The sequence below is a fragment of the Mesoplodon mirus genome (assembly GCF_964341445.2).
Source record: "Mesoplodon mirus genome assembly, chromosome: X".
NCBI lineage: Eukaryota > Metazoa > Chordata > Mammalia > Artiodactyla > Ziphiidae > Mesoplodon > Mesoplodon mirus.
Window position 1 is genome coordinate 54814182 of NC_138981.1, and position 12564 is coordinate 54826745.

Genomic DNA, 12564 nt, shown 5'->3' on the forward strand with positions numbered 1-12564 from the left:
TATCTATAGAGAACAGTATGGAGGTTCCTTAAAGACTAAAAATAGAGCTACCATATGACCCAGCAATCCCACTCCTGGGCATGTAACCTGAGAAAGTCATAATTCAAAAAGACTCATGTACCACAATATTCACTGCAGCTCTATTTACAATAGCCAGGACATGGAAGCAACCTAAACATTCATCAACAGAGGACTGGATAAAGAAGATGTGGTACATATATATAATGGAATATTACTCAGCCATAAAAAGGAACGAAATTGGATTATTTGTAGAGACGTGGATGAATCTAAAGACTGTCATACAGGGCTTCCCTGGTGGTGCAGTGGTTGAGAGTCTGCCTGCCGATGCAGGGGACACGGGTTTGTGCCCCGGTCTAGGAAGATCCCACATGCCGCAGAGCGGCTGGGCCCGTGAGCCATGGCTACTGAGCCTGCACGTCCGGAGCCTGTGCTCTGCAACGAGAGAGGCCACAACAGTGAGGGGTCCGTGTATTGCAAAAAAAAAAAAAAAAAAAAAAAAAAGGAAGTATAACAATATAGTCCCTGACATATAGTAGGGCCTCAAATAGTAATAATAATTATTTATATTGTAATTCTTTCATATGTCTACTTACTAGTAATAATTACAGCAAATCCTCACACAGCACTTTAGTGAGGTAGTGCTACAGGTTAAATTGTGTCCCTCCCAAAATTCAAAAGTTAAAATTCTAAACCCCAGTAGCTAAGAATGTGACTTTATTTGGAAATAGGTCACTGCAGATGTATTAGTTAACATGAGGTTATATTGGAGTTGGATGGGCCCCTACTCCAATCATAAAAAAAGAAAAAGATCATTGGAGTAAAAAGACATGAGCCCCACTCTTCCCTTGTTCACTTGCTAGAGAAGAGAATGATGAGAGCTAGCTAGCTAGCATTTATTGAGAATAACCATGTGTCAGCCATGCCTTTTTATTTTATTCATCAATTCATTAATTCAGAAAATACTTAATGAGTGACTACTATGTGTCAGGATGCTATCCTGCGTGTTGTGACTAAATTGAATCAACCAGACAAATTCCTGCTCTCATGGTCTTATATTCTTGTTTATTCTCCACAAAACTCTGTAAGCTGTGCATTATCATCTATGTTTCACAAATAAGCAGGCTTGAGGCATAATGTTTTATCACAACAAGTGACCCATTCTGGGAAACTTCTTCCATAACCAGAGACACCAGGCTGCAGTGGGTGAAAGGGGGATTTCAAAACAACACATATCCAGTCCAAGAGGCCTCTTTGTCCTGTGGGTCTGAGACTTCTCCCTCATCTAGAGACATGTGGCCATGGTGCATTGCAGTGGTATCCTACCACAAGAAGTGGTCTGGCCTGAGAAATATCCTTTCTCCCACAACTCAGAGACTTCCTTCCTCTAATCTAGATGCACCAGTGACCTGGCCCAATTCCTTACACCCCTTAGGCAGCACCAGCAGAGAGTAGTGAGAGCCATAGCAGCACCAGATAAACCACACAGACCAAAATCACAACCACAAAGACCCGGAAAATTAAATTGTTGTTAGAACCAGACTCACAAAAGTAGGCAAGGACCTGTGTGATAAACCTAAACAGGTAACTGCCTGCTAACATAAAAGATTTAACCGGAACCCTGAGTTCCCTAATATAATTGACAAAAATGTCCAAAATATGAAAGAAAAATATCCTGTCATAACAAGAATCAGGGAACTACAACATGAATAAGAAAAAGCAATCAACTGACACCAACACTTAGATGAAACAGATGTTGGAATGATCTGACAAGGATTTTAAGGCAGGCATCATAAAATGTTTCAACAAGCAATCACACATCATCTTGAAACAAAAGAAGAAATAAAAAATCTCGAAAAAGAAATAGGAATTATAAAAATATGTAATTTTAGATAGAAATTATAAAAATAAAATATAAATCTCGCTGTATGAACTCAATAGTAGGGAGGAGATGACAGATAATAGAATCACTGAACTTGAGGACACAAAAATAGAATGTATGCTATCATGGACCTGTGGGACAACAATGAAAGATCAAACAATTATATTATCAGAGTCTCATGAAAAGAAAAGGAAAATATGTGTCTGAAAATACTTTCAAATAAGTAGATGTTGAATACTTCACAAATTTGGCAAAAGATCTACAGATTCAAGAGGATGAGAAATTCTCAAATAGAAGAAAGTCAAAGAAATGAACACCAATACACATTGTAATGAAAGTTCTAAAAACTAAAGACAAAGAAAAAATCTTGGAAGTAGCTACAAAATAAATGACATTAATTAAAGACCATACCAATAGGAATGACAGCAGGTTTCTATCTGAAGCCATGGAGTCCAGAATGAAGTGGTCAATGTTTTTCAAGTGCTGAAAGAAAAGAACTGCCACAAGTTCAAATTCTATATCCGTTGAAACCATCCTTCAGGAATTAACATGAAATAAAGACATTCTAAGGCAAAGGAAAACTAAAAGAATTTGTTGCTAGTAGATGTACCCTTAAAGAATGGCTAAAAGGAGTTCTTCAAAAGAAAGAAAATTCCAAACAGAAAGGAGATGATAAAATGATAGAAGAAGGAATTTTGGAGCATCAGGAAGGAAAAAAAGAACATTGGAAGAACAAAAATATGGCTATATACAATAAACTGTACTTCTCATCAGTTTTATATATTGTTTAATGATTAAAAGAAAAATCATAGGGCTTCCCTGGTGGCACAGTGGTTGAGAGTCCGCCTGCCGATGAAGGGGACACGGGTTCGTGCCCCGGTCCGGGAAGATCCCACATGCCGTGGAGTGGCTGGGCCTGTGAGCCATGGCCGCTGGGCCTGCGCGTCCAGAGCCTGTGCTCCACAATGGGAGAGGCCACAACAGTGAGAGGTCCACATACCACAAAAAAAAAAATCATAAAATTATCTAATAGTCAAAGCAATGATATTTGAAAGTAAGGAAAGTAAAGGAACCAAAGTAGAAGTACTGTTTCCATACTGTACTAAAAATGGTAAAATGTTGATAACATTGGAGAGTGGTAAGTCTCATGTGTATATTGTAATACAGTAAGTCCTCTATATACAAACGAGTTCCATTCTGAGAGTGTGTTCATTAAGTCCAGTTTTTTCGTAAGTCCAACAAAGTTAGTCTAGGTACCCAACTAATACAATCGACTATATAGTACTGTGCTGTAATAGGTTTATAATACTTTTCACACAAATAATACATAACAAACAAACACAAAATAAAGAAAACATTTGAATCTTACAGTATAGTACCTTGAAAAGTATAGTAGTACAGTACAACAGCTGGCATACAGGGGCTGGCATTGAGTGAACAGGCAAGAAGAGTTACTGACTGGAGGAGGGAGAGGAGGTGGGAGATGGTAGAGCTGAAGGATCGTCAGCAATAGGAGACAGAAGGCAAGCTTCAATTTCACTCATGCCTGATGTTGATGGAATGCATTTTCACATCTTTGAAAGTTCACAACTCAAACTTTGTAGGGGACTTACTGTACCCAGAATGATTTCAAGGAAACTGTACAAAAACCCTACAAATATATCAAGATGGAATCCTAAAAAAAAATGTTCAAGTAACCCACAGGGGGTCAAGAAAAGACAAATGGAAGAACAAGAAACAGAAAAATCTAAAATGATAAAATGGTCTAACATATCAACAATTACTTTAAATATAAATGGTTTAAGTACACCAATTAAAAGCAGAGATTGGCATTGTGGATAAACACTATCAAATTGTCCTCAACAAGAATTCCTTGAATAAGTAGATGTTTCATTTCTTAAGAAATTAAAAAGGAAGAAATTATCATGAAAAATTTATATTGAAATTTTTTTCTTTTCTAATGAGGAAGCAAAGAAAATTTGTTCAAATGATCAAGTCCCCCAAAACTCTTTTGCTACTAACCAGTTTTATAACCAGAAAAACATTGATCTTCTTAATTAATTTTACCAAGCTAGCACAGTTGTTATATAAGTTTTGATGCTGATGGTGTTGAGTACTTATTTATTATAAATAAAATGTTAACTTATAAAACATAAGAGGGCATTTAATCAAAAATCACAATAAAATTACCCTCGGGATGCAAGATACATTAATTTTGGAATTTATTAATATATGTCATCAGATTTATATATCAAAGGGACATACATAAAATAGTCAAGAGATAATGAATGATAAAATGAAATAAAATTCAAAACCATTTCTGATTTTTAAAAGTATTACACATTATATAAATGATTTTTAAAATACCCCATATTATTCTGTCTGTTTTTCTACTCAGGTGCCTTACATGAGTGAAGAATGAACAATAAACAATGAATAGAAGAGAAAAAACAAGCAAACAGAAACGGTTCACAAAACTGCAAATAAACAAACACCAAAAGGTGATATTTTCCCCTATCAAATAGAAAAAAGTAAAAAAGAAATTAACATAAAGTCCTCATATGTTAGTAATTTAATGTTACAAAGGAAGACAAAATTAATAGATTATAGAAACACACATTATTTATGTGTGGTTAGGCTTCTGGGATATAAGAATTCCATGAACTGTTGAAAATAAATGTAATTATAGTGGAAATTAGTAAAAAAATTTCACAATTGCTATCTGCTAATATATTACAGGAATCTTAAAACTGTATGCATTATTTAGCTTGACAATTATACATCTAAAAATGTGTCCTGAGGAAAGAGTATTGATTTTCTTTAAATATTTATTTACAATGATGTTTATGGTTCATATGAGTGAACTTTAAAACTAAATAAAATAAATTATAAAAACAAGACTGTGTCAGATGCTGTTAACTCCTTAACCAAACGTCATTGCCCATTTTCTTCCTTACTAACAGAACACTGATTTCATTCTGGGTGGCAAAGTGACCAGCCTTAAGAACTGACTCTCCCTCCCTCCCTCCCTCCGTTCCTTCCTTTCTGGCTGCATTGGGTCTTTGTTGCTGTGCGAGGGCTTTCTCTAGTTGCCTCGAGGTGGGGCTCCTCTTCATTGTGGTGTGTGGGCTTCTTATTGCGGTGGCTTCTGTTGTTGCAGAGCATGAGCTCTAGGCACACGGGCTTCGGTAGTTGTGGCTTGTGGGTTCTAGAGTGCAGGCTCAGTAGTTGTGGCACACGGGCTTGGTTGCTCTGTGACATGTGGGATCTTCCCGGACCAGGGCTGGAACCCATGTCCTCTGCATTGGCAGGCGGATTCTTAACCACTGCACCACCAGGGAAGTCCAAGAAGCGATTCTTGATTGGTCTTAGTCCATTATGGAAATCCCATTTTTGTTTGCTAGGACTCATGTCCTAGCACTCCCAGCAGTTTTGAGATACTTATAATGCACAACTCTGGCCCATAACATACAAAGGGAAATCTGTTGGGGAGCTTCTAGGAAAATACTTCTTCACTAACAATGTCACACTACTTTGTCTCTGCCCCTTCTTCCTGACTTTGACTCTGATGTAAAGATGTAATGCTTTGAGTTATGTTAACCAGGAGGCCACAAGCATGAGGAAAAAATGGCAAGGTGCCCAGGATGTAGGATAAAAAGAGCCTGGGTCCTTGACGATATTGTTGATCTGCCCACCCAAACACAAGGATCCCTGCTTCCAAATTTCATTACGTAAATAAATGTGTTTATGGTTCAAGTCACTGGTAAGTTTTATGTTACTTTTAACTTAGTACATCCTAATTTAATCAAAGGTTAACTAATTTGCCCACAGCAAATCTGGGACTCAAACCCATGTATATCCAATTTTTACTGAACCACTGTGACTGAGCAAGTCGCATACGTTCTCTGAGTCTCAGTTTCAACATCTAAAATGGGGGTCATAATACCTTCTTGGTGAGACTCGAGAGCCAAATGAGATAATGCACATGAAAGCTCTTTACAGAGTACAGACTTCTCTACAACTACAAGCTGTTTTTACATAAAGCAGTTGCAGGAACACAATACTGCAGTTCATTCATTTTTTCTGAGCTTTCTAGTGGTGCTGAAATAAATGACAACAAAAGAGGTGCTTAGACAAATGCACACTTCATCATGGGCCACTGTTTGAGAATTTGGTAACAGCATTTTAACAGAAAGACGTATTTTTCTCCCTTGGAGAAGTTCAGGTTTGTAAATATGGATGGTTTTAAAGGTAATGGCCATGTACATGACAGGAACATTTCTCAGAGGTTGTTCTTATAGGAGTGCCAAGACTTTTGATCATGAAGATGAATGTGATATTTAAAATAGATTTTTTCAAGCTAAGTAGCTTATTCCATTGGGTCCATCCTAATGTCTAGCATGACCTAACTTCTGAAGACTTTTCCTTGGTCTTGGGATCCCCTATTAACCATGTGGGCACCCCACTGTGATATAGAATGCTATGTGTAAAGAGTTAAAATTAGAGTTAGTGCTTGTCTGTTAATATCCCTGGGCCTTAGTCTCTTCATTTGTGAAATAGGGAGGTAGGAAGGAGGCGGGCTAAATAATTGATACCTTTTGTTTCAGTCAGAGTATCATGTCACTCTCCTAACTAAAACTATCCAAAGTGTTCCTAGTGTGCTTTGTAAAAAATTAAAATTTCTCATCATAAACTTAAAGATTCCCATGGTTTGGCTGATACCTCCCTCTGTGACCGCATTATGTACTACTCTACCTCTCACTCACCAATCATCAGCTGCACTTACCTTCTTCCTCTTTCTTGAACATGCCTAGCTCATTCTCACCTTGGAACTGTGCACTAGCTGTATTCTCTCCCCAAAAGGCACCTCCTTAGAGAGGCCTTCCCTTGCTACCTGATCTAAGCAGCCACCCAGTTACTCTGTATCAGGTCACTAAATAATTCTTGCCATACTTCCATATCTATGTATGTATCTTGTTCATTGTTTGCTCCACTAATTAAAAGGTAATGTTCATGAAGGCAAATAATTTTGTCTGTTTTACCATACCCACAGTGGCTACAACCATGCCTGCCACTTTGTAGGTGTTCAATAAGTAATTGCTGAATTAATGAACGACTTCATAAAATATGTGAGTGTGGAAAAAGAAATTTGCCGGCTGTCTGTTCCCAGCCTTTGTGTTCCCAGCTGCAGCCTAAATTTAATACCACCCCCAGGTTCTGGGACCAACAGGGACGTAAAGCAGGAACAATTAAGCAGCTCCAGCTCTGCAAGACAGGGCTGTGTATAAAATCCCTGCTTTGTAGGTGGTTTTGTTCTGACTCTTACCACTAATTAGGATTCTAGACCCTCCCTAGTTCCCCATCAATGAAGCCTGTCTTGCAGTTTCCTCAGTGGCCCAGTCCCTCTAGACAGAGGCCACATTTCAGACTACTCAGTTCTTCTCTCTTTCCCATTCCCAAGACCTGATATCTGGCTCCTGAACCCCAAACGAGTGGGCCCTGCTTTAGTTGACAGCCTTCCTAGGCCTTTGCATTACACATTTACTCTTGAAATGCCCCACTGTCTTATGGAATCCTCCCCTACCCCTGATGCTGCCAGGTTGACTTCTTCTTTTTTTTTTTTTTTTTTTTTTTTGATTTTAATGGTTGGCTTATTTATTTATTTATTTATTTTTTGGCTGTGTTGGGTCTTCGTTTCTTTGGAGGGCTTTCTCTAGTTGTGGCAAGCGGGGGCCACTCTTCATCGTGGTGCATGGGCCTCACACTATCGCGGCCTCTCTTGTTGCGGAGCACAGGTTCCAGAAGCGCAGGCTCAGTAGTTGTGGCTCACGGGCCTAGTTGCTCCGTGGCATGTGGGATCTTCCCAGACCAGGGGTCGAACCCGTGTCCCCTGCACTGGCAGGCAGATTCTCAACCACTGCGCCACCAGGGAAGCCCCAGATTGACTTCTTAATGGAGCTGTGACTGCTATTGTCATAATCTTTTTTTTCTGGTTTTTTTGACGTGGACCATTTTTTTTAAAGTGTACTGAATTTATTACAATATTGCTTCTGATTTATGTTTTGGTTTTTTTGGCCTTGAGGCATGTGGGATCTTAGCTCCCCGACCAGGGATGGAACCTGCACCCCCTGCATTGGAAGGTGAAGTCTTAACCACTGGACCACCAGAGAAGTCCCCTGTCATAATCTTTGGTTTGTTTTATCTACTAAACTGATTAGACACAGATGGGGATGTCTCTCCTAATCTTGGACTCTCTTGGTTGCCAGTCTGGTTCCTAAGATGTTACAGAAATAAGTATCCTGACCAGGGGGACTTACCTTGGAGAGCTCTTGTCCAGGCCCACAGAGTTGGCAAGTGACACACCGTCCCCATTGGTCCCAGTACTCATTTTCTTGGCAATCCATGGTGGGAATGCTATGGGCACAGAACACAACAATTAGGGAACTAGTGGAAAGGGATTTCAATGTAAGTAGTGGCTTCCATGTCAATTGGTTTATGGGCCTCTTAATCTAGTCTCTGGTCCTGGGTTATAAGGGTTGAGAAAGCCAACCCAAAACAGCTAATGCATATATTGCACTGACCATGTGCCAAGAACTCTTAAGTGGTTTACAAGTAATAATTCAACCTTTAAAACAACAATATCAAGAATTATTAGCCTAATTTTGCATATGAGGAAAATGAAGCACAGAGACCAAGGGATTCACCAAAGTTCACACAGCTAGTGGCTACAACACTTGCTGAACTGGAAAGAGAATAAGACAAGGAGCTGGCTTCTGCCTAGGGAGTAGTGAATAACCACAATCTTTCACATGTTACCAGCTATTAACAGTTTAGAAAGCACTTTAATACCCATTATATTTGGTCCATACAACATCCATGTGAGGTAAGCAATATAGAGATTATCATCCTTCTTTTGTGGATGAGAAAGCTGAAACATGGTTCCCTTTTGCCAAAACTGTCTTTAACTTTGAGGAGAACTAGCTGTCATTGCCTCTGTCCTTGTCTGGGTAGAAGGGAGAATGGCCCAGCATGAATAAATGTGCTGGTACACTAAGGTGTAGAGAAAAGGAAACACTAGTCAGATAACAGTTCTCATAATAAAAATGGCATAGGGCAGTGGCACTAGCATTGGTCAGAGTGTTGGGAGATATGGGTTCTATCCTGGATATAGGGTAACCAATCATCCAGGTTCACTTAGGACTAAGAAGCTTCCTCAGGACATGGGACTTTCAGTGTTAAAACTGGGACAGTCTCAGGTAAATTGGGATGGTTGGTCAACTTACTTGGCTCTTCTTCTTTCAACCTATGACCCTGGATGATTCACTTTATTTTTTCTGGCCTTAGTTACTTAATTTGAAGAAAGGGGGAAGTATATTCCTCACCTACCTTATATAGCTCTTGGGATGATTAAATGAGCTAAGGTCCATCAAAGCATTCTGAAGGATTTGAAAAGCTATACAAAATAAGACAGAGTTAAGTATGTAGAGAGAGAGTTTTCTACAAAGGTGAATTTTAATGTAAGTAACTGATACATGGGGCTTTCACTGCTCAAAGAGAAAGGTGGGATGAGATTCTTTTGTGCAGTCCTTGACCTTATGCCAAGGTGAACTTCAGGTGGCTTCTCAAAGTACTGAAAGTCCTAAGTATGTACTTCCAGCCAGAAGAGAGGAGAGTGTGAATGTACACCTTGAGAGACCATCACTCCTCCCTTCAAAAGTCCCCAATAGCGATGGGGTAAGTCATCCTGTCTGGCATTTTTGCTTGAATGCACCTTTTCCCACCATCAACAGGGCCATTCTTTCCCATGCATTCATTCAGAAGAAAGTGGGCTACAAAATCCATTTTTGCACAAGCTGAAGATGCTCCCTCCTATGTTGTTTCGATTACTGGCCCATAGTGTCACCCTCAGTATGCACGCTCCCCTCCCTACCCCATCTTCTCATTAAGAACAAAAACCATCAGTGGTCTCACAGCCCTCATGACAAGGGAATTAACTGTCATGGGCACAGGGCCAGCATACTTGTCTGGACAACTCCCCTGTATCCTTCTCTTGCCCACAAAAACAGAAAAACATTGTCAGGAGCCAAAGAGCAGTCCTGCCCTTGAGATAAGCTCCTGATATAGGCATCTAAAATCTCCACAGCAGCTGTTTCTGGTCTTTGGGTGTCTGAGACACCCTATTCTGTTTGGTATCCAGAGCCCCTCCCATGTAATAAACATCATGTGGCATGAATTTTAACATGTCCCTCTAACTTTGGCTTTGAGACCTGTGTCTAGGCAAGTCAGGCATATTGCCAAATCCCCATATCAGGTCCCAGGGGATAAACAAAGGACTTTTTCCCCCTCTTTTGTCAAACTGTTTATCCAAAGCATACAAATTAAACTGTCTTTCATTATAAATTTAACAAATTGCCTTTTTAAAAGAGAAGAAAGTCACATAGACTCTGATCTGTTCTGAAGAAGTCAGGGCATATGCATAAAATTGTCTAATAATGGTTAAATTATTACCCAGGGACAAACTCAGACCTTATGTAAAGTTCTTCCCTGTGGTCAGCAGTGTCCTGTGGTAGATGTACTGCCTTTTTATTTTAAGAGAAGGTGGGAGAGAATAATTAGGCTTTAAGAAAATCAGAGCTACTCTGAAGCATCCTATAACTGCAGCTAACACTCTTCTGAAATGTCACAGAAGATATGTCTGAATCTTTCAAACTGCTGTATAAGTCAGCAATATATACAGACCTATAAGATTTTGGCATATGTATATACTCATACAAACACTATCCAGATAAAGATACAAATACAAAACCTTTCCATTACCTCAGTAGACCCTTTCATGCCCCTTCCCAGTCAGTGCCATCCCCTTCTCCCAGGTAATTTCTATTCTGGCTTCTATCACAATTATTAGTTTAACCTGTCCTTGAACTTCATATAAATTGGATTCATATAAGAGCACTCTTGGGACTTCCCTTGTCGTCCAGTGGCTAAGACTCTGTGCCCCCAATGCAGGGGGCCCGGTTTTGATCCCTGGTCAGGGAACTAGATCCCACATGCTGCAACTAAATATCCCATATGCCACAACTAAAAGATCCCACACGTGGCAAAAGAAGATCCCAGGTGCCACAACTAAGACCCTGCACAGCCAAATAAATACATAAATAAATATTTCAAAAAAAAGAGCACTTTTTTGTTTCTGGCTTTCTTTGCTCAATGTAATGTCTGTGAGATTTATCCATTACACTGTATGTAGCAATATTCATTCTTTACCATTGCTGTGTAGTACCCCATTGTATGGATATGCCACAATTTATTTATGCATTTTTTTTGGTTGATGGACATTGAGCTGTTTCTAATTTGTAGCCATTTATAATAAAGTTGCTATACTATGGTCAATTGATTTTCAAAAAGAGTGCCAAGACAGTTCAATGGGAAAGGAACAGGCTTTTCAAAAAAAGGCATAGTGACAACTGGGTGCCTACATAAAAAATAATCAAATTGGACCCTTACCTCACACCATATATAAAATTAACTCAAAATGGACCAAACCTCTAAATGAAAGATATAAACCTATAAAACTCTTAAAAGAGCTTTATAAGAAAACATAAAAATGTTTATAATTAAATATTTCTTTCTTATAAGAAAATATAGGTATAAATATTTGTGACCTTTGATTAGGCTATGGTTTCTTAGATACAACACCAAAAGGAAAGCAATGAGACAGAATAAAATGATAAATTTTACTTAATCAAAATTTAAAACTTTTGTGCTTCAAGGACAATATCAAGAAAATAGGGCTTCCCTGGTGGTGCAGTGGTTGAGAGTCTGCCTGCCGATGCAGGGGACACGGGTTCGTGCCCCGGTCCGGGAAGATCCCACATGCCGCGGAGCAGCTGGGCCCGTAAGCCATGGCTGCTGAGCCTGCGCGTCCGGAGCCTGTGCTCCGCAAGGGGAGAGGTCACAACAGTGAGAGGCCCGCGTACCGCAAAAAAAAAAAAAAAAAAGAAAATAAAAAGACAACCCACATAATGGGAGAAGAAAACCTATAAATTATAGAGAACTGATTATATATATATATATATATATATATATATATATATATATATATATTAGAGAAATCTTACAACTCAACAATAAAAATGCAAATAACCTAATTAAATATGGGCAAAGTACTTGAATATACATTGCTCCAAGAAGATATAAAAATGGCCAATAAGGATATTTAAAGATGCTCAACGTCATTAGCAATTAGGGGATTGCAAATCAAAATCACCATGAAATCCCACTTCATACCCACTAAGGTGGCTATAATAAAAAAGGGGATGATTAAGTGTTGGCAAGGATGTGGATAAATTGCAAACCTCATATATTACTGGTGAGAATGTAAAGTGGTGCTGTCCCTTTGGAAAATGGTTTTGCAGTTCCTAAAAATATTAAACATAAAGTTACCACGTGATCCAGCAATTCCAATATTTGGTATATACCCAAAAGTACTGAAAATATATATCCACACAAAAATTTGTACATGAATGTTCCTAGCAGCATTGTACATAATAGCCAAAAGTGTAGAAACAACTCAAATGTAAATTAACTAAGTGGATAAACAAAATGTGGTCTATCAATACTATTAAATATTATTCAGCCAGGAAAAGGAATGAAATACTCGATGA

General features: G+C 38.8%; 1 protein-coding gene across 1 annotated transcript in view; it reads right to left on the reverse strand.

Annotated features, from left to right (window-relative positions):
• EDA2R (ectodysplasin A2 receptor) overlaps window positions 1–12564 on the reverse strand; it is a gene marked incomplete at its 3' end in the record, with an annotated part of 107913 nt that overhangs the window by 45747 nt on the left and 49602 nt on the right. Inside the window, exon 2 of the mRNA XM_082609807.1 lies at window positions 8218–8314. Within this exon, the coding sequence (XP_082465933.1) occupies window positions 8218–8304 (87 nt within the window). The 5' untranslated portion in view covers window positions 8305–8314. The remainder of the gene's footprint in view (window positions 1–8217; window positions 8315–12564) is intronic.